The 21,032-nt window shown below is 52.7% G+C and overlaps 1 protein-coding gene and 1 long non-coding RNA gene across 2 annotated transcripts; one reads left to right on the forward strand and one right to left on the reverse strand.

Annotated features, from left to right (window-relative positions):
- Window positions 1-1,997: 1,997 nt before the first annotated feature.
- Window positions 1,998-20,362, forward strand: CDR2L (cerebellar degeneration related protein 2 like). Its single transcript, XM_062591973.1, has 5 exons — window positions 1,998-2,208; window positions 12,904-13,016; window positions 14,399-14,547; window positions 15,328-15,492; window positions 17,498-20,362. The coding sequence occupies exons 1-5, from the start codon at window positions 2,130-2,132 to the stop codon at window positions 18,381-18,383; spliced, it is 1,392 nt and encodes a 463-aa protein (XP_062447957.1). The 5' UTR covers window positions 1,998-2,129; the 3' UTR covers window positions 18,384-20,362.
- On the reverse strand, window positions 16,714-20,570 carry LOC134149151 (uncharacterized). The gene is made up of 2 exons (XR_009960368.1): window positions 20,396-20,570; window positions 16,714-18,206 (listed from the first exon to the last, which is right to left on the reverse strand). It is a non-coding gene; the product is annotated as an uncharacterized LOC134149151 (long non-coding RNA).
- Window positions 20,571-21,032: the final 462 nt, after the last annotated feature.

The raw sequence follows: 21,032 nt of genomic DNA on the forward strand, positions 1-21,032 counted from the left end.
GCCGCGTTTGATTATCTCGGGGTGACGGGTCAGACCTGAGACATTCTTGGAAAATCTACGGGAAAAGTTATTTTTTGCAGAGTCCTATATCACTGACTTTTGCTGCCAGACAACCAGGACTTTTTGCATCCTGGGCTTCACTCATTCACTATGGCTGTGCTGTGCAGATGAATATATCTGAATATATTGCTAGAATGATATATGAATATATCATTCTAGCAATAGCTAGAAACAGAATACTTTTCACAGACAGTTATATTTCACAGTTAAGATTTTCCCATTTCTTTATTAAAAATGCTCAGAACACCTTGCAGCCATATAGAGATGGCTTTCTCCCAGACATGCTGAAAGTGCTTCATTGACCCTCATTAGCTGAGTTACAAATGCTGGCCTGCAGCTCCATTAAGGCAGAATACTTTCAAGGTAGTCACTGAATTTTGGGAGTACCTGGATAAAGATAGAGAAGTCTATCTATCTAGAAGACTAGACAAATCACCTAAAATTCCTCTGGTTTTCCCTGCATTATTTCTCTCCTGTGTCGCTGTACACAAGGGCTGACTCCTAGCATTTGCTTTTAATCATTCATGGGCTCTTTGCTGCCTGTCACTGTTGGATTGGCCAGAGTTTTCTGACACACATTGCTTCTTTTCTGGATGCACAATCTGCTGCTCTTGCATAAACATCTTGTATTGCCTTTTCTGTAGGCACCAATACAGCGTAATGCTATCAAATGTAGATCTAGAGAGTTTCATCACACAGCAGACAAAAAAAAACTAAACCCACTGGCACATGAGTTACTTTGTACCTTAGAGTCTCTCACAGATTCCAGGGTTAACAAGGACAAATGTACCGCTTTGGACCAAATTCCACACCAGCAAACATGAGCAAATCCACTTTCATTAATCCTTATTTCTTTGGACTGAAAAGCAAGCACCAAAATCCCAAGTCTTTTCTGAACCTGCCTGTATATAACAAACACAACTCCTCCAATGCCTCCTCCAAACTACAAATCCTGATTTCCCTCAGTTTTAAACTCCTTCCGTCTTTCAAAAAGGGAGGGGGAAAAAAAAAGCCAGGAGATCTTGTGTTCAAACCTAGGAGAGAAGCTGGTATCAGAAGCAGTGATTTCTCATTATGGTACAAATGTAGAGGCCAGGGAAGAGCTAGAGAAGAGGCAACATTAAGGTGATACTGTGAGGTAGTTTATATGGGGTTCCCCCTTTACACCCACACCTAGAGAGATTAGGAAAACACTCAGCTGCAGGAGCAATGTATCCAAGCAGGCTAAGGCAGGGAAGCAACAACCTCCCCACTGAAGGATCCCAAGAAGAGGAGGCTGCTGGTTGCCCAAAGTTACTGAGAAGGCCACGACAAGGCCAGGACACCCTCTGCATCCCAACAGGCTCTGGCAGGAGTCCCCTTCCCAGCTGCCTTCCCTGGAGATGCAGCCAGACCCCCGGGGCAGCAAGGGATTATAGCAGGGGAGGGCTGCCAAGCAGCCCCCCCCCCTTCTCCTCGCAGCCAAACCCCCCGGCCCCGCCGCCAGCAGCCGCCCCAGCCCCGCAGCAGCCGGGGGGAGCCCGCCCCGGACCCCCTGCCCGCCCCGCTGGCGGCGGCGGGGTTGGGCGGAGAGGAGGAGGAGGAAGAGGAGGAGGAGGCCGGCCTCGCCTCCCCCTTCCCTCTCGCCGGTTTTCCTTGCAGCATTTCCATGCTAGAGGTCTCCACCGAGCTGCGGAGAGAGGAGCTGCCTGGCTGCGCCGGGCCCTCTTCCTTTGTGCATCCCCCCGGCCGCCAGCGAGCCGAACCCCCCGCCCGGGCCCCGCTAAATCCCCGGCGGCGCCGGCGCCGGCCCCGCGGGCAGCGGGCAGCCGCCGCCCGGGCGGGCAGAGCCGCGGCAGCGGCCCGCAGCCGGCTGCCACGTCCCGCAACGGGCCCGGCCCGGGCCCCGCCGGGGAGCGGGGGCGGCGGGGCCTTCCTGCCCTGCCCTGCCCGGCCCGGCCCGGCCCGGCCCGGCCCGCAGCGTGCAGCGCCGAGCACGCAGCGCCTCTCCGCCCACAGCCCCGCTCCGCGCCCCTCCACCCGCCCGGCACCCGCGGATGCTGCGCGTCTCCCCGGGCCGCTGGTGCTAAATGCTGAGCGCCGGCAGGATGGAGGAGTTTCAGAGCGAGGAAGAGGAGCCCTGGTACGACCAGCAGGACCTGGAGCAGGGTAAGGATGAAGGGCTGGGGGGGGGGGGGAGCAGCCCCAGGGAAGGGGCAAATCCCGGCTGCGGGGCGGCGGGATGCTCTCTGCCCGGCCGCCCGCTCGGTTTGCAAGCCCAGCGCCTCGTCCTGCGCTGGCACCACCGCAGAAAATCCAGATGCTCCGAACTGCTCTCCCGGCACCACGAAGTTTAAACCCGACGGATCCAGGCAGGGAGCCCCGGTCTGGCCTGAGCTCTGGGAGGGGTGATTTTGGTGTCTGACGTGCACAAGGAAGCTGATTCCCCAGAAAACTTGCTGCAGGCAGAACCACATCCAGCGAGTTACGATAGACTGCTTTAATCTCAGAGCACTTGCAGGTAGTTATCCAACACACTGGTTAGAAATGAATACATCAGGAATTATTTATTGTGAAGCTGAGGATGCTGAAAGTGTTTCCCAAAGGTTCCTGGTGTAAAAGCCTAAATCCAAAGGGACCTTAAGCTTCTAAATCACCTAATTACTCTTGGAAATTTTATGAGGCAGCCATAAAAACAGGAGAAATGGGGAAGGAGAGAAAAATCAATGTAATTTCAAACAGCAAAAATAGGTCGGTTGGAGAAAGATAAACATTCACTTGTGTAGTTTGTTTTAAAGTAACTGTACTTACATTTACACTAGTTCCGCACAGTCTTTATCTTAAGGCTGGACAGTTGGTAGCTGTGTGTATTTGGGGATTTTTTTTTTTTTTTTTTTTTTTTTTTTTTTTTTTGCTTATCTTGGCATTTTGAGTCAACATGCAGTACGTAAACAGCTGGAAGAAATCCTATTTCAGATAAGTGGCCCCTAAAGGAACCAGATTTGTCAATATATAGAGAAAATCATTTATACCTGAAAAGAGTCGCCCCTCTAAGATGTTGCACTGTAGGTATGTTACAGCTACGTATTTATTTTAGCCGGCTGACTGCCAGGGAGGGTGTGCAGCCCCGCTGCAGTGGCAGTGCCTCGGCCCACCAGCACATTATGTCACGATTTAAAGTTTACACAACTTCAGCTGCAGGGCAGAGGCTCAGGAGGGAATGATAACTGGCCCCCAGCGATTTTACCGCTGGTTTTTGACCCCAACTTCTCAGCTAATGGCAAGTCCCCCTAGCTGCATATCAGGCCCTGTTCCACGGAAGACAACACTTGAATTAAACCAGGGCAGAGAACAGAGCTGCAGCTATCAGCTGAATAAACAGTGCAGCCTTTGAACGCTCAGAAATTCACATTTCTGGGTGACGTCTTCGCATGCTCACAAGGGGACTGGGCGCTGGGCCAGGGGCAGGATGCGGGCTGAGGAACAGCGGCACTAAGACTGAACACGGGGAGGGTCGGACAACGTGGGACTGACTGATTTTTTTTAGCCCAGCGCTGTCACCGGTCTCAAGTTCGTGAGTCAGCACCGATAACGTACCACTAAAAACACCTTCCCGCTGCAGGCCGCGTTCCCAGCTCTGTCCCAGCAGCGCAAACGCACAATAACTGACTCCAAATGCTGGACTGATGCTGCAGAGAGATGCCACCTTTGAGCATATACAGAAAACAGACCCAAAACAAAGCCCAGCGGTGGGATTTGCAACCTCCTATAAGGACGAGGGCTGCGCAGACTTAGGCAAACCCAGAAGGAGAGCTGGGGCAGGCTTTAACTGAAATCCGGGAGCCGGAAAGGTCCGACGGGGTGATTACAACCACCGTTAATTCGCGTGATGCACAAAGCGTCGCTAAGGCCAGCGCCGGTCTCGGCCCGCGCGCGCTGTACCTCGCTGCTACAGCCGTAGCGGCATCCGGAGGCCGTTGGCGACCGCACGGCCGCTGCCGGGGAGACGGGGGCGGGTGGCGGGAGCGCGGGGCCGGGGCCGCGCACAGGCGCTGCGCTGGGCAGCGGCGTCGGGAAGACGGGTGACAAAAGCCTAGGCTGAAAGACGCATCGTTAGGAGCCGGGGGTGGGAAGAAATAAAAGCAGCCTAAGCTGGGAGCAAGGAGAAGGTTTTATGCGAAGCGGTTGGTTGCTGGGCCTTTATCCCGATTTCACAGTATCATCAAATATTTATTACATTTACACCCAAAACTGTTTGCTAAGCAACGGATGGCTTAACTAGGAGCTCTGTGATGATTATGGTAATTAACCATTTTAGCACTGCAGAATAAATCATGCCTCCAGCTCCACTCCAAGCACCTGTTACTTCCCTCCCCCATCCTCCGGCTCCAGCTTGCCAAAATAACACACTTTTTTTCTTGGGGGGGAGGGGGACGGAGAACAACCCCAATCCCTCTGGTTTTCTGAAGCACCCACCTCGGGCCTCGGAGGCAGCGAGAGCCGGTCTCCAGCCTCGAGCCAAGCCGACGCCAGCCCGCTTCCCGCGCCCGTCCCGGAGCGGCCCGGAGGGGTTCTGGTGACCCCACCTGAGCGCCTGAGCACGGACTCGGATCCCAGCCGGGCGGCCAAACAGGGCCGAGGGAACGAAGCGCTGGTGTCCTCCGAGGCGTTTCGCTGCCGTGATGTTCCCTCACTTTCTGATTTAAAGAAATATGTTAAAAAAAAAAAAAAAAGGAGCGGCGGATTGCTGGCCGGCCTGACCTCGCTTGTTTGCCAAGCTTCCCGCGGGCACCAGTGCTGCTTCGGTTTGGCCCCAGCGTCGCCTTGCTCGGGCTGGGAGGAAGGCCTGGGGGATCGGTGGCTCCAAGCGTTCGAACGGGACCGGCAGCGGTCGGCGGGGCCGAGCGCGGCTGCAGGGAGCCGCTCGCCAGCCGCTGGAGCCGACGAAGCGGCTACGGCTGCATCGCGCCCTGAGCGCAGGGCGGACGGTGCAGCCGGTTTCCGCGGGACCGAGCGGGACCTACGATTAGAGAAAGCGAGCTGGGGAAGAGCGGGGGCGCCTTTGCCGTGCGTTAGGCACGTTTGTGCTCGCGACGGCTGCGTGCCAGGTCGGTCACGTCTGCATCCAAACAGAGCGGAGACGGAGCCTAGCAGCTACCCGCCAGCTACTTCCAGCCTCGGTCTCCCTCGTACCAGACTCCTAGAGCCTCCTTCCCTCATTCCCCTTGCTGAATTCCCTGATCTTCCCAGTCTCCCCATCCCTGTGCCAGAGTTCAGGTCTCAGCCAGAAAGCACAAGAGCGCAGCCAAGAGAAGGGCTCCAAAAGCCACCCGTGCTGCCCCTGGAACCTGGACACTGTGCAAGCCTCGAGGCAATTCCTCCTGGGTGGATTAAACCGCCTAGCACCGCTCCAAGTTGCCAGCAGGACCAGAGGCACTCCAGGAACCAGCACGTCATCTCGCTGCCACTGCGAGATCAATAGTCCTCTCCTCCCAGGAGGCCACACAAACTTTTGGACCAACCTGTCTGCAAAGCAGAATTGGGACTTTATGGCTGTCACCTCTAAAGGTCTCCAGATCTAAGCACCTTATTTTAATTCCTGCCCTTGCCAAGCATGTGATTGCTTGCATGCTAAGAAGGAAAATGATACAAGGTGCTGAGCTTGCACCACTCCCAACTCATCCTTGTAAAGACACGGGGTCACAAGCGGTCCGGGATCGGCCCTGCTGTCACTGTGAGCACAGGAAATCGGTGCTAACATCAGCTAGCAGCCACAACTGCCCGTTTTCTGCCACCGTCCAACCTCAGCGGGGTGAGCCGTAAAGCTGCAACACGCCGTCAGCTCGCCCAAACCGTTCACTGCGTTGGGGAGCAGGCGGTACCCTGAGTTGTCCTTCGCGATGCAGTTATCCCAGCTGCCCAGCTTGGGAAATAAGCTGTGCAGTTTGGGGAACAGGCCAGGAGCCCCGTGGTTAACACGCCGTCGTTCCTCCCCAGGTGCTGGTCTGAGGGACCGAGCTGTCCCCGCGGCAGCTGAGCCACTCACTCACTCAGCAGCGCCGAACCGCAGGTAGCTCCCGGTAGCGGGAAGTTTTTGGTGGCTAATTGCTGAGCTGCTGGGGAATCTTAGCCTTGGAAATGACAAGAGGGACTAGAAAGCCCCAGCAGACAAGGAACTAAAATGACATTTAGGTCAGTCTTTCAGATGAGGAAGCAATAAGAGCCTCCGGATTTGGAAAGATAAATATTCCTAGAACACAGAATCCCCTGGTACACGAGGAAGGGAACGAGAGCGTCCCGCGCAGAGCAGCTCTCGGGATTTCCCTCGCACAGAAACTCCCTTCTCCAGCTGCTGAAACCAGGCACATACTTCCAGCTGTGGGAGGGAGTGGAATTAGAAGAACTACTGGAAAGAGGGAGAGAAGAAGGGAGGGAAGAAACTGGAGAATTTTCTCCGTCTCCCGTCTGGAAGAACCCGCAGAGGCATTGCTCCTTGTCAAGGCTGCGCACGAAGGGCTTACGGTCCATCCGTAGCTCCGTCCTCGGCAATCCTGAGCCTCAGTAGCTCGGAGCCTAGGAGCACCCCACCGCTGTCGCCTGTGCCTCCACGGACGCGTTTTCCAATCCTCATTCATTTCTTCGGTACCAGCCAGCGCCGGTCGGTGACAGGGTGCATGTGCCGAGTCCGTGTGACAGGCAGAGCAATGACAGCGTCAGGGCCCGATCCTGCTTCTCCAAAAAGCAGTGCCAGTGCCCAGGCTAATGCACAACTTCTCATTTTCAGACACAGTTATCACCTCTGCTAAAAGCTCTTTTTCAAAGAAGTGGAGTGATATATCCCCACCCCATCTGACTCTAAAAGATCTCCACGTGCTCCAGCAGATGCATTTTTAGAGCTTCCAAAGCTACTACTTAACATGCTCAAAAACACATACTCAGGCCAAAAATTTAAGAAAATATGTCTCTCAGAAAATACCTTGGAGGAATGGGACCAGATGTTGAACAACTGCTGGTCTTCCTGCAGCTGGGAATTTTAAACTGATTTTCTGTTGCTTTTAGTTTGTTTTTTTTTCCATGAATACTAGACAAACAGTTACAAACCTTCTCTCCAAACGGTGACAGTTCCTTTGCAGGTTTACACAGCAGTTCTTTCGCACTCTTTTGGCAAGTTACTTTAGTTTATGTTGGTCTAGCATGTGGTGCAGCCACCTTGGTACTTCTCAGTTAACTTGTCTCCTCCTTGCAAATTTTAGCAGTTAGAGCGTGCAGTATCTGGATCGACTCTGACCTCTTCCAGTTACGGAGCTGCAGTGGTGGCAGTTGTGACTAGGATGTTATCACACCATCTTCCAAGTTTTCTTGGCGTGCAAGCAAGTGCTCAGTCCTGGGAACACGCACCGGATTGCGAGCTGGTGGCTGAGCACCGCTGTGTTGCAGGAGGCAAAGCAAGGAGCAGCGAGCGCATCCCCTTAGTATCCGTCTTGGCGGCCGAGCTACCTCCTGAAAACTAGCCCTGGTGCTGAACTCCTAAAGAAGCATCACCCTGCATTAGGTCACTAAATAGAGTCAAAACTAATGCTGGGTGTAAATAAACCAGCAAGGGATTTCACCAAGTGTTAGATCATCCCCTTTCCTTGCAAACTCGGACAGGAAGGTGCAGCACTATGCTCCCACCCAGCACCAAACAGCACCAGCAACACGCCTGAGGCCAGGGCCTCTTTCCACAGAGGCCAACACTGGTGGGCACGGGCTGCCAGGAGTTAGCCAGAGGGGCTGTTTGGGCTCGTGGCTAAACGAGGCTTCGAAGCGCTTCCTCGCAGCGAGCGGAAGGGAGCAGCGCAGGCTAGCGTCGCGCGAGGCGAGCACGCTGCTCTCCAGAGCCAGGCTGGAGAAGTCAGGGACGTTTCTGGTCTTGCTGCACAGGGTCGGGCTGTTTTCTGTATTCACCTCTAACATGCCCGTGGCAGAAGGCTCCTCTGCGTCCCTGCTCTCCCCTGATCCGCGGGAAGCGGCGCGTGGGCGTACGCGGCCGCCGCGGTGCGGGCAGGCAGCCCTGGGGGCTGCTCCAGCTGCAGGGCACCGCTGGGGCTGCCCACCGACCGACCGGCCCGCCGGGGTCCCGCGGGGCCGCCCGCATCCCCCGGCGAGGGGGCGGCGGGGGCAGCCGCGTCGGCCTGCGACAGCCGGGAGCGGCGGAGCGTGTTGCGGGAGCGCGGCCGGGACGGGAGAGCCGACGCGGCCGTGGCAGCCCGTCGCTGGCGGGGCCGTTCCCTTCTGCGCGAACCGGCTGTCCTGGCCTCTGCCGGCCGCCTTTGCTGCGAGCTACACACACGCGTGCACGCACGCCGTGCACGCACGCGTGCACACGCACACCCTGTGCAAAGTCACCCTCGTGCTAATCCTCATCAGCCCTCCTGGGTCTGTCAGGATCTCCTGCCCCCCAAAACCACGGGGGAGATTCCCCATGGCATCAATCCACGCATCTCTGCGTCTTCAGCCTTGAAAGAGCACAAGCCTCTACTCACGTGGTCCTCTGCATCCCACCATAATTAACTAGCTGGCGCTCTCCCCGCTGCCGGGAGGAGGCATGTGCGCAGGAAAGCGCTGGCTTCCTTTCTCTCGCTGTCTCTTTCCCCTCTTCTCCTCCCCGGCGACTCCACCTGTATTTATTTAGGATGCTTTCTGATCCAGGCGCAGCATCGGAGCCTCCGAGCCACCAGCCAGCGAGCTCTCTGAAACCATTTCAGCCGACAAGGCAAACACAACCATGGAGGCTGTTTAGATAAGAGAACAGCAGGGAAAGCTGCAGATGGGGCCCAACCGTGCTTTAATAACTTACTCCGTGTTACCATGCTCTGACAGCATGGCAAAACGCACATTGACTGCTGTGGGCCCGGGGGTGGGGCGGCTGTACACGTGTTTGCATAGACACCTACATCTCATGGGCCGGGGTAGCCAGCCTAGGTCTCAACCATCGACATACCACTCATCCGGAGAGACCCAGGGACACAGAATGGTGGAGGGCATAAAAGAACAAGAGCATAAAATGAAACAAAAAAGAAGCCTGAAGTTCATCTGTAATGAACCCAGACTGTGCAATACCTTGCAACTAAAAAATAAATGAGCAGCAAGGACACTCTACCCTGGGGTAAATCAGCATAGCATCATTTATTTACATTTGGAAAGGAATAATTGCACCTACCCTTGACTCTTAAGTACCCACGTGTAATGGAGCAGACAACAAATGCAATTAAATTCAACATCAATAGCATTAAACATCAGCTCTTAACTCTCCGCCTACCCCATCCATCAGCTACCAACCACCCTGAACCTCCTCCAGAGACCCCCACACTGGGGCTCCGCTAGCTGTTCCTAGGCTGTGGGTCAAACTTGGCCCATCCTAACCACCAGCTAAAGTCCAGAGACAGTTATTTAAAGATAAGGGGCAAAGTCTTTGCCTTCCCTTGGCACAGCAGATGTTAAGCCCCTCTGAGCAGCGGGCATGTTTTCTCACAGCCTAAACGGTTGAGTTGTTCAAGGTAAGAGAGATGAGGGAGAGATCAGTGCCTGCTCCAGAGGTGGCTTCCTCTGGAAAACTATATTTACGAGGCTGGTTTGAGCAGCAAATGGACACAGTTCTGCTGGGAGCAGCCAAAACATCCCCCTGGCAGGCCCCAGGCTTGCAAAGCCCCAGAGCAACAACTAACAGCACCAGGAACGCAGAAACGCCTCCAAACCCTCTTTGGGCCGCGTAGCGAGCTGCTGGGAAGCCCACGCAGCCAGGAAGCGCTCGGCGCCACGGGGAGCCCTTGCAGGGCACGTCCAGCGCTGCCGAGCGGTGCCGCAGCACGCGAGTACCCGACACCGCCTACCTCGGCCCGTTTCAGTCAAACGCGGCCTTCCGCGAGTCTTGGCTCAGGATTTTCTGAAGCTTGCCTGGGGATGCAGACCCCGCAGATTCGCCGCGGGACTCCCCGGACAGCGGCGCTCCGCGGCAGCGGCCGCCTCGCTTGAAGGGAAGGAGCCTCCAAGGCCGCAGCACCCGGCACCGTGCTCGGCTGCGCTCAGAGCCCCTCTCCCTTCCCCTGCTTTCTACCGTACCTTCCCTGTTCTCTTCCCCTCCCTCCTTGCCAAGGCGCTTTCCCCACTGAAGCTCACCTGGAAACATGGTCTCGCCGCCTCCGTTGAGCTCCCGGCCCGGCTCCATGCTCGGAGGCGCAGGAGTCTCGTTGGCTGCTGTTAATTAGCAGGGTCACATCGGTGCTCGCTGCAGTACCAGGGCCAGAGGGTAAAGAGCTGGTTGTGCCAGGACGCTTCGCAGCCGTGCTCTACGGGCCCTGTCGCCCAAACAGGACTTGGGCAGCACTGGGGGTCCCAATATCGTGTCCTCGAAGGCACCGTTGAAGTTGAACGCCGGCTGTTTCGCTAGCGACGCCTTCAGCGCGGGCGGGCGGGCGATCCCGGGCGGCGGGTCGGTCGCACCGACCGGATGCGCGGCACAACCTTGCCCTGCCTCCTTACTCCTTCTTCCAAGCCGAGCAGGGAGCGGGGAAGGGAGGCATCGGAATAACTGCTGAATTAGGGCAAGTCAGACAGTATCGGCTCTCTGATCTGACTGCAGAGAAGCGATGAGCAATACAAAAAATTATGGGGAAAGCACGGTGCTCTGCAGAGAGGATCCCTAAATAGTTCTCCCTCCATCCAAACAACTTGCTGATAAATTCGCCTTCAGCCTAAGGTCTCCGGGGTCTCTAAAGAGGAGGGGAAGGGTGTCCTACCAAGCCCCATAGGGGCCTTAGTTAGTTCTAGGAGCAACAAGGATCTGGTCTAAAGATGGTATTAAAGCACTTCCCTGCATCGTCCCCACGGAGCCACAGGGAGCCCAACAGGTGGGAAGAGAGGGCTCAGCCGCGAGGGAATGACAGAGATGGGATTACAGGGGATGCCTTGGCCAGCGGGCACATCTCGATGGCTGCAGCTGCTTAGAGACACTAAAGGAACCAATTTCCCCGTATCTTTGGAGCTTCCCAGGCCCTTACACTCAAAGAAGGGCCAATTCCCCATCCGGAGCTCAGCCCCATCCTTTCTTCTTTCCCACTTCTCCCCAAACACTGCCCATTTCCCCCATTAAATTATTGCTGATGGAGCCCTTTAAATTACAACGCGGGATCTGGTGCTGCCTAATCCACTTAACTCAACCCCAGCTGATTAAATTGGATGCCATATGGTGGGCAAGCACTGATGCAACCCGCAGGGACGGGGACGCTCTCAGCTCGTTCCCGGAGCCCAGCGCAGAGCCCCCTCTCCACGCGCTGCTGGGCTGAAGCCTCCTCGCAGCATCGCTCCGGCAGGACAGTGCCAGCCGCGAGCAGCGATACAGGCTCTGGCGAGGCACCGGCACAGGTCAATACAGCCGCAAACAGCTTTAAGGCACAAATTCTCCTCCATCTCTGCTGGCTATTCCTGCCGTTCCCCGGCCAGTTTGTCAGACACTCAGACTCCCAAGGGCACTTTGGAAATTGGAGAAATTTTGTGGCTGTAAAATAGGTGAAGGACATCTGTCCATGGGGATACATGCCAACGTCTTGATTATGCTCATAGCTGGGATGGCAGCCCTTGGACCAGGTCACGGTGCAATTATGGTTATTGTAATTAAAAAGGTCACATCCTAAAATAACTCCCTGCAATACAGGCCCCAGCTGGAGAGCCTGTTCCCGCGGTGGAGGGGAGACGCAGGGATGCACCGAACAGCTGTCGGCTTGGACTAGATGTGCGGAGCCAGCCTCTGGCACCATTATAGCCATGCAGAAAGCAAAACAGGCACCACACAAACTAATACCATAACGGTATTTCCCACGCTGTAGCTGTCAGGAGGATCCCTTAGACCACACTAGCAACAGCTCCTCCCCTGCAAGCATTCACGGCTGAGATGTTGGTATCAGCCTCGTTTTACGGAGGTGACATTTGAAGTGTGAGAGATTGATTTTCCCAGGCTCCAAATCCCTCCGAGGTGTCCTGCCCTCCCCACCCCCAGCCTCTTATCCTAATGACCAGGTATCACTGCTTCCCAATCAACAGCATGGCCTAATAAACCATTGGAATAAAGTACAGCTGCTCCCAGCTCCAGCAGGGCCCTTGCAAAACATGCTGCTGCTTGTGCACCAGAGATGAGAGTGTTGCAAAGGGCTGAGAAAACGCGGGGGTGGCAAATCCCGCTCCGCGCGTGCGCCATAGCACTGCCAGCCCTTACTGTGTGATGACCATCTTGGAAACAGAAAGAGTAATACCATGCGTTAGTACTTGTTCCTTACCTTCTGGTTTTGAAGGTGTAAGGTTGTATTTTCAGTCTTCTACCGTAAGAGCTGGAAATTCACCTTTTAAAGCAGTGAGAAAGCTGGGAACCCACATGATCCCAGGAGACAGGGCTTTAAGGAAACAACCAATTGGTGTGAAAGGAGAGGGATATTGCAAGCGCCAGCTGTGCCACCCAAGGGCCACAAGCAGCGTCACCTGAGACACTCAGGCTTTGCCAGCGCAGGACTTTGGGTATTTTTTTTTTAAGCAGGAGGTGATGAATCCAGTGTTTCAGCTGACCACAACTTTAACAACCACGTTCCCTGCACTTCTGCTAAGGTCTGACTATTTCGGTAGCTTTTTAAAGGCTTTGAGGGGTAGAAAAGGGAGAATATGAAGTGGTTCCTCCTCACCAAACTTTGCATCAGCAGGCTTCACTCAACCTGCTGCAAGAGCTTCGGCTCCCTTCGTTACAGATGATAATGTAATTTAAAGAGCATCCTGGGGGCCCAGCAAGGCATAAGGGCCAGATCCTGCACGGGTCCTGAGCTCCTCTCCTTTCCTTTCCAGACTTGCATTTGGCAGCCGAGCTGGGGAAGACCCTGCTGGAGCGCAATAAGGAGCTGGAGGACTCGCTGCAGCAGATGTACGCGACCAACGAGGAGCAAGTGCAGGAAATAGAGGTAGAGACGCAGCAGGGACCGCTCGGTGCTGTCCCCACTGTCACGGGGTCAGGAACGGGAGCCCCCGCCAGCGCAAACAGCTTGCAGAAATGAAGGGATGTACCAAGGGGGGGGGGAGGTAAAGTCCCTTCCATACGTGCCTGAAGCTGGGTGGATTAAGGTCTGGATGAGGTTCCTCTTCCCCCACTAACAGGGATTTTTCCCCCTTCAGCATCTCCCCCCCACACTCCAGATGTGCACACCAGATTCCCCAACCAGCACTGGTTGCATCTGGGGCACATCTGGCCTTTCCCTGCCCACACGCCAGCCTTCGCACCCGTTCCCCTGCACAACTTTGCTCCGCTGCTGCTTTTCCTTGATTCCAGCTATTCACCATCGCACCATCCTCAGCGGCCCCTCGGCCCCGCTGTAACAGAGCCCGGCTTTATGCCGCTAACAAAGCGGCTTTCTCAACAGCTGCAGTCCGAACTCCTGCTTCATGCATCCTTTGGGGTCAGGGGACTGTTTCTAAGGGCCCGCAGAACTAAGCTTAGAGGCTTAAACTACTGTACGGGGAGGGATTTCCTCCACTGGAAAACTTCCAGGCATCTGTGAATCAAAAAAAGGTTGAAAACCCACTGATTTAGACAGATGCAGGGCAGAGGAGGGATGAGAGCTCACAAGAGGAGCACATGCGGGCTGCAAGAGCCTGGAAACTGGTGATGTAGCTGTTCCCCACATCAGCCCTTCAGTAAATCCACCAAAGCCTTTGGGATCTGATTTCAGCTGAGGGTGAGCCCTTGAGCAGATGCCCCTGCTTTAAAGTGATTTAAAAATCACTTTTCTTCAGCCAGCAGACACCGAGCCACGGAGATTTGGTTCCTTACGCAGCTGCAGCCCCCGAGCCCCTGGCACCGCGGAGAGGAGGCCAGGTGCTTCGCAGGACGTCTTTCCGTAGCCGTCTCAGAAAGGCAGGAAGGGGTCTGCGAACCAGCAAAGCCCAGGGGTCTCCTCGCATTTCACAGACTCAGATTTTTAGCCTCAGCTCCAAAGGAAATGCAGCTTCTGGAGCTGACCTGTCAAACGATCCAGCAACCAACAGCCAGTTTCAGTCCGCTTTGGCGGAGGGGCACGCTCTCAGGGATATCGGCTCGCTTTGGGCGTTGTGAGCGAGAGGGCAGCTCAGTAGAGAGACCGTGCACAGAGGGCAGGGGAAGTCCAGCTGCATTTTAGACACAAAAACATCTACAGTGGGCACCGGGTAGTAGGAAATTGTGGAAGAGGCTCCAGGCAGGCAGAAGATAACAGACATCATATCAAGGAAACAAAGGCAGTGGGAATTCTGCTTTGAAATCCTCTGGGATTTCAGATGTGGAGTGTATTTGTTTTGGGTTTTCTTGCAGTACCTGACGAAGCAACTGGAGATGTTGCGGCAGATGAACGAACAGCATGCGAAAGTCTACGAGCAGCTGGACCTGACAGCGCGCGACCTGGAGCTAGCTAACCAGAAGCTCGTGCTAGAAAGCAAGACGTCCCAACAGAAGATACAGTGGTACGGCTTCCCTCCTCCCACCCGAGCAATGCCGGGTAACGTAGGTCAGCCACGGCATGGGCATCCTTGGGACGAGGGCTGGATGGAGCTCAACCAGGAGCCACTGGCCCCAGCTGACAGCCTGTTAGGGACAGCAGGCACAGAGCCGCTAGAGAAACCCTGGCTAGTGTGTGCTGAAACACCAGTTTGTCAATAACTTCATAAAACTGGCCCATGATCAAGGTCATCCCTGGAAACAACACCCTGTTAAGCCATGTCCTTGCAATACTGCATCTTTTGCAAGTGACTGCACAGAGAGGGGATTTTAGAGCAAAGAGCTCTACCAATCGCGATCACAGCCAGGACAAAACCAGGTCTCTGGCCGGTCTCTTCTTGTTTATTTCTGCAGGAGAAATGAGGGGGGAATAAACTGCTGCCTGCTTGCCTGAGCCTTTCAGTGCAGAGATACTCCACGATAGCACTTATGCCCCAGACGTGATTGTGTTAGCCAGCTGATTTGAGACTAGAAGGTCACAAATTAATATGATCCCCTGGCCCTGCTTCGATCCCCCACCCTTCTCTGTAAACACCCCCATTCAAGAAGGGCCGTGCAGAGAGGGACCTACCACTGCCAGGAGAAGCTACGGCTCAGCTGCCACACTCCCAGGGCGCGCACGAGAGACCTGAGCTCTGTCGGGAAGCACCTTCCCCAGATCGACTCTTTCCTCGCGGGAAGAAACGTTTCAGAGCGCTGTGTACGGCCTCCTTACCTGTGCTCGCTCTCTCTCTGCCTCGCTGCAGCTTGACAGAAACGATCGAGGGGCTGCAGAACCAAGTGGAGGAGCTGCAGAAACAGGTGGAAGAAATGCGGAGCTTGGAGCAGCTCCGCATTCGTCGGGAGAAGAGGGAGCGGCGCCGAACCATCCACACTTTCCCCTGCCTTAAGGAGCTGTGCTCCAGCCCCAGGTACAGAGGAGCGGGGAGGGCTCAGCCTCACCTCCGCCCCCACCTCCAAACAACTCCCCCACTCCTCTGCCCGCGAGCAGAGCTGGGGATGAAGGGAGGACCTCCCTGTCTCTCACGCGCCTAACTAAGCAGGTGGAGTTGGCAAGGCAGAGCCTGCCTAACCCAGCGTCAGTGACGATGGGACAGACTGACAACCACGTTCTTAGGGGCAAGAACGGCTATGACGGAGACCTCAGTCACCTTCTGTAGCTGCATTGGGACTGGCCAAAGGGACGGGCACTATCTGGAAGGGTTGTGGTTCTGGCACATTGGCAGGAAGCTGTGAGCACACATCAGCCAGGACACGTTGCTTGATCTCTCCACAGGTCAAACCAGCCTCTCCCAGTACAGCCCTCCCAGTAACACACCATGCAAAGAGAACCATTAGCTTGGCCTGCCCAAGCAGGCTCACCTGCCTGCCAGCACAACTCGCCTTCCCTTTGCAGCTCCCTCCCAACAAAGCAGCAGCATCTCCTGCGCACTGAACCCAACTGAGCCAGTGCATTTTTGCCCCATATGACTCCGGTAGCCCCCAAGAGCACCATTCACAGACCAAGACAGGCTACGTGGTGCCAGCTGCTCTACAAACTCCTTCATCATTAGTGCACACTTGGTCCTCCTGAAAACCAAGCCACTGTGTTAATTCATTGACCTCATGAAGGCATTTCTTGCTCAGCTTTGTCCGTAATAGAATCTTCTTTAAATAGATAAGCAATCAATAAACTTTTTTTACTGAAAGCATCCACTGCCAGAGGACACAACCAACCAACATTTTTACTGCAGCAGCAATGGGGATGTTGTAAGGGTATAATCTATCCCCCAGCAAAATCCACTTAATGTCTATGTGGTTCTTTTCCCCACCATCCCCCAGTACCACTCTGCCCTCAATGCCACTGGACTGCAGAGTTTGGCTTTCAGCTCTGCAGTTGGTTTGAAGGTCACCACGCCCTCTAGTAACTCAGAAATCTGTTCAATACCCCCCGCTACCATGGATGCCCCTCAGGGGAAGCAGTGGTGCTTTCTTTTTTCCAGTGTGTTCTGAAAAAGATAGGATACCATGGGCACTTAATTGAGAATAAGGCAAAATGGATTTCCTGACAGCAACTTGAGGGAAGGGGAAAGTGTATTTTACATCACTATATTGATTCCACTGTAGAGAGCAATGAAAAAGGGGCAACTCTGTTATAAGTTTCTTTCCACCTTTATGAAAAGAAAGCTTTCCACAGTTTTTCATAAACATTTTCTGTATTTACACCTTCCCTTTGCAAGCAAAGGTGAGCACCTGAACACAAGTCCTTTCACAAGTCCAGCAGGCGTGGAGAAAAAGCAGCTTGCAGTTTCCTGAGGTGCTTTTCCACTCCATCATACCAATTCCTTTCTTCTCCAGGAGATCCTGCAGGATCACTGGGGCTCTGCCTTCACAACAGTTCCTCCCTCTAGATTATGCCAGTGTTATTGGGCATGAAGGAGAATGGAAAGTGGGCAAATACCCCCAAACCAAAACAGCTCCTTTCCCCATCTTGTTCTAGAGTCAGAAGGTAGATGCAGCAAGTACCTTATGAACTTCAGAAGGAAAAATCCAAAGGTGCCTACTTTCAATCAGACTGGTAGCACATGAACATTCTTCACTGCTTCAAAACAGTGTTGGTGGTTTGTCTGTTGACGGGATGAGTCTCTCACCTTTTAGGGTTTCATTTCCCTTCTGTCTTCCATCAGTGTTGTCAGATCAAACAGTAAGTTCTCTGGTACATAGATTGGTCTCCCTGTCCAGCAGGGCCTCTGCCGCCCGTTGTGGTTCTGGACACATGGAAGGAAAAATCTCTCTCTCCATGATGTCAAATATTCACTTGGCTATTTTTTCTCTGGGCATCTGTGGAGTTACTTACACGACAATAAGCCGCAATCCGAGCCCTTCATAGGCTGTCATTTGGCTAGTCTCTCTCAAGAGTCTTTTTCTCTCTTTCAGGTATGAGGATGCATTCCAGGTCCAAAGCTCTTCGATGGAGTTCAACCAGAAGCCATTGGAGCGGGAGAACGAGCGTCTCCAAGCCATGGTGAACTCCCTGAGGTCCCAAGTCAACCAGGAGAAGCAGCGGAAGGAGAGGGTTGAGCGAGAATACACCTCCGTTATTCAGGAGTACTCAGACCTCGAGCAGCGAGTGTGTGAGATGGAGAACTGCAAACTGCGCATCAAGGAACTGGAAGCAGAGCTCCTGGAGCTACAACAGATGAAACAAGTCAAGAAGTATCTGCTCAGCAGAGAAGACAACTTGTCTGAGGCCCTCCTTGAGCCGCTGAATAATGCCCCAGAAGCAGACTACATCGACCTCTCTGAGGAAGAGGGAGGGAAAAATCATGGGCCGTCAATGACACCTTCCCCAAACCATCCTGTTCGGAAAAGCTGCAGCGATACAGCACTCAATGCCATCGTGACCAAGGATGCTGTGAGCCGGCATGAGGGCAATTACACGCTGCATGCTAACAACGTGCGCAAACGGGGCATGTCCATCCTAAGAGAAGTAGATGAGCAGTATCATGCCCTGCTGGAGAAATACGAAGAGCTCCTGAGCAAATGCCGGCAGCACAAGGACAGTGTGCGCCATACTGGGGTCCAAACTTCCCGCCCCATCTCTCGTGACAGCTCCTTCAGAGACTTCCGGGGAGAGGGGCATGAGCTGGAAGAACGTAAAACCATGGAGAAGACCATCACTAAACACGTGGAAGCCGTGGACAAGCGGCTGGAGCAAAGTCAGCCTGAGTACAAAGCTCTTTTTAAGGAGATCTTCTCCCGCATCCAGAAAACAAAAGCAGACATCAATGCGACAAAAGTGAAAAACAAAAGCAGCAAATGAATCCTGACTCTTTGCAGCTCCTACATACAATCTCAACAGCCAAGTCTTCTCTTTAGCCCCAGGAAATTTTTGTGGCCCCACTGCTTTGAAGGTTCAAGAGACTCATGTTATATTCTTGTATGGGAAGGGGACTCTAAAAGCAAGAAATGTCATGGAGACTTAAGTCACTTTTTTAAGCTAAGGCTCTGGGCAACTTGTTGGAAAAATTGTACATTGTAGTTAGAGAATTTGAGAAACTGTACAATGAATCTCTGCATGAGTTGCTGCCGCAGCCAGAAATCAAATCAGCAACAAAAACCACATCACAAAAAAGAAAACTGATCACTTCCTCCACCCTTTTCAGCTTGTCTTACAGTCACTCTGATTATCTGCAAGCAAAAGCCTGGATGTGCTCCAGTGTTCTGCACCAGCTGGAGTGCAATGTTACAAAATAAATCAGAAAAAGCCATCAGAACTTTAGGGGCTGTTTGGGAACATCAGCCCAACCCCTCCACTTCGGTTTTATGGCTAAGAACCTGCGCTTGTACCTGAGAGACTTTCATCTAACCTTTCCCCTTCCTTAAAGGGCAGCATGTTCTTGCTATCTAAGCCATTCTCTTATCAGTCAGGTTTTTCAGCTATTTACAATGCAAGCTCATTGCAACTGGACAAACTTGAAGAGAAACAAAACTGATTGTCCTGTCTTCATCAGCATCACTTAGTAATTCAGCCCATACTCTCCAGACTTTGTAGGCATACGGGATTTACTTGCTTTAAATCTGCCCCAGTATTTCAACCCTGGTGACTTGCTATGCCTGGTAGGAACTTGATGACCAGGGCTTTCCCATAAGCTAGGCAATAAGTGCTATTACAGTATCGGAGGCATGCCTTCAGGGCATGGTCTGGGCAGCAGCTCTCTGTGCTGTGCTATTCCAGAGGTTGGCATTGCCCCACTCTAGCAAGCTCCTCAAATATAACCTGCATGGGCTTGCAAAAACTGACTAGTAGTGACTCACATGTAGTAGAAGGATAATAACAAAGCATCATATTCTTACAGCATCGAGAGCACTGGCCCTGGCAGTAGTGCTGATCACACAGTGACCCACACTTTTGCTCTGAGTATATTCCCAGATGGGAGGACAGATTTCAGTATTCTGCTGAAAATAAACGAACTTGGCTGAGTTACTGTCTCCAAAGGGTGCACCTCTCATATTCCAGTTCACTTCCCAGCACTGAAATCTCCTCACTGTTGCTTCCACAGACACGCAAACACAGCCGAAAGGCCACTGTAGTCTCAGGAATCACCAGTTTCCATTTTTCATAAACTAAATGTTGACGTCGTTAGATCAGACATCCATTTTAGGCAGTGAAGCAGCATTTCATTACAGCTTAGGCGACACCCTGAGCACTGAGCCACAAGAAAGGAGCAGTTCGGTGTAAGCTACCTATTCCGTACCCACTTGGAGAAACTTTAGACCAGATTTGGATTCTATAATTACCAGTTTACATCCCAAAATCTCAAAATTGGTTAGGATTTTTGCTATATTGACTAAAATAAATCTCACTTTGGAGAGGAAAGGCTGTTAAAATGTAATTATGTTCCAAATCTAAGGCCTTGACGTTATGAGGAGCTACCTTTCTTTCACTCACAATTAAATTAATATTGCAAAAATACCCCCTCAGCCCTCTCTTTTGTTCAGATGGCTGCCACTGAGACAGGGTGGCAAGAATGGGATGCCCAGATCACGCCACAGCCTCTCACGTTGGCTTCCCCATAGGTTCCCGTTCTGGAAGTATCCTCATCGAACTACCCAAACGCTCCTCCCTTCTGTGCTCTGCATTTTCAGGTGCCCAATGGCCCCAAATTCAAGAAACATTAGGAGCCATGTGCACTATTGTGGCTATCAGCTCTGTAACAGTATGGAGAACCTTCATGCCTTATTTATTTATAATTGAAAGCGGTTGTATAAAAAAAATAAAAATGAGCAACAGCAACAAAAGCAGTGTCAAGTTGATTTTCTCATAGCACTCACCAGCGCAGCTGCTGTCGGTAGCTGGTGCAACAAACATCAACACCCTACACTTAAACATTTGGACTGGGGGATAGCTGAAGCAATGTTGTTTTAAGTCATCCAATATTTGCTCTGCAGTCATCTGGTTGTTGCATAGGTGTAGGGAGAGGATCACCTTCACTTTCTGTTTTAAACACTAGTGTGTCAAACCAACATCACAGTTAAGTGCACATCAGATTAAATATACTTTAAAATGTTTTATTCTCTTCTTAAATAAAAAGGAATACCAGTATTCTCAAAGATAAGACTTTCTTTATCGTTCCTTTTTCTTTTGGGAAAAGCAGGAGAGTTAAGTCTCTGATTTTCATGTATGATTTGGGTCAAGAAAATGCTTCAGGCTCCTTTGTAGAAAGCACGGAGAATATAGTGAATTCTGTTGCTACATTATTTATATAACACATTTTATGCATTTGGACTACTAGTATTTGCTACATGGAAAAATAAGGTTATTTTTTCAGCTCTGAAGTCTCTATAAAACTGCAAAATTTCTAAGCTTTCAATTCAAATGCTATTTTTGCTTTGGTCCTTCTTGAAAACCACACATCAAAAAAATGACTGATGCAAGTAACAGTATTTGGTTTAACAAAGGAACAGCTGC

The sequence above is a fragment of the Rhea pennata genome, chromosome 19 (genome assembly GCF_028389875.1).
Source record: "Rhea pennata isolate bPtePen1 chromosome 19, bPtePen1.pri, whole genome shotgun sequence".
NCBI classification, from domain to species: domain Eukaryota; kingdom Metazoa; phylum Chordata; class Aves; order Rheiformes; family Rheidae; genus Rhea; species Rhea pennata.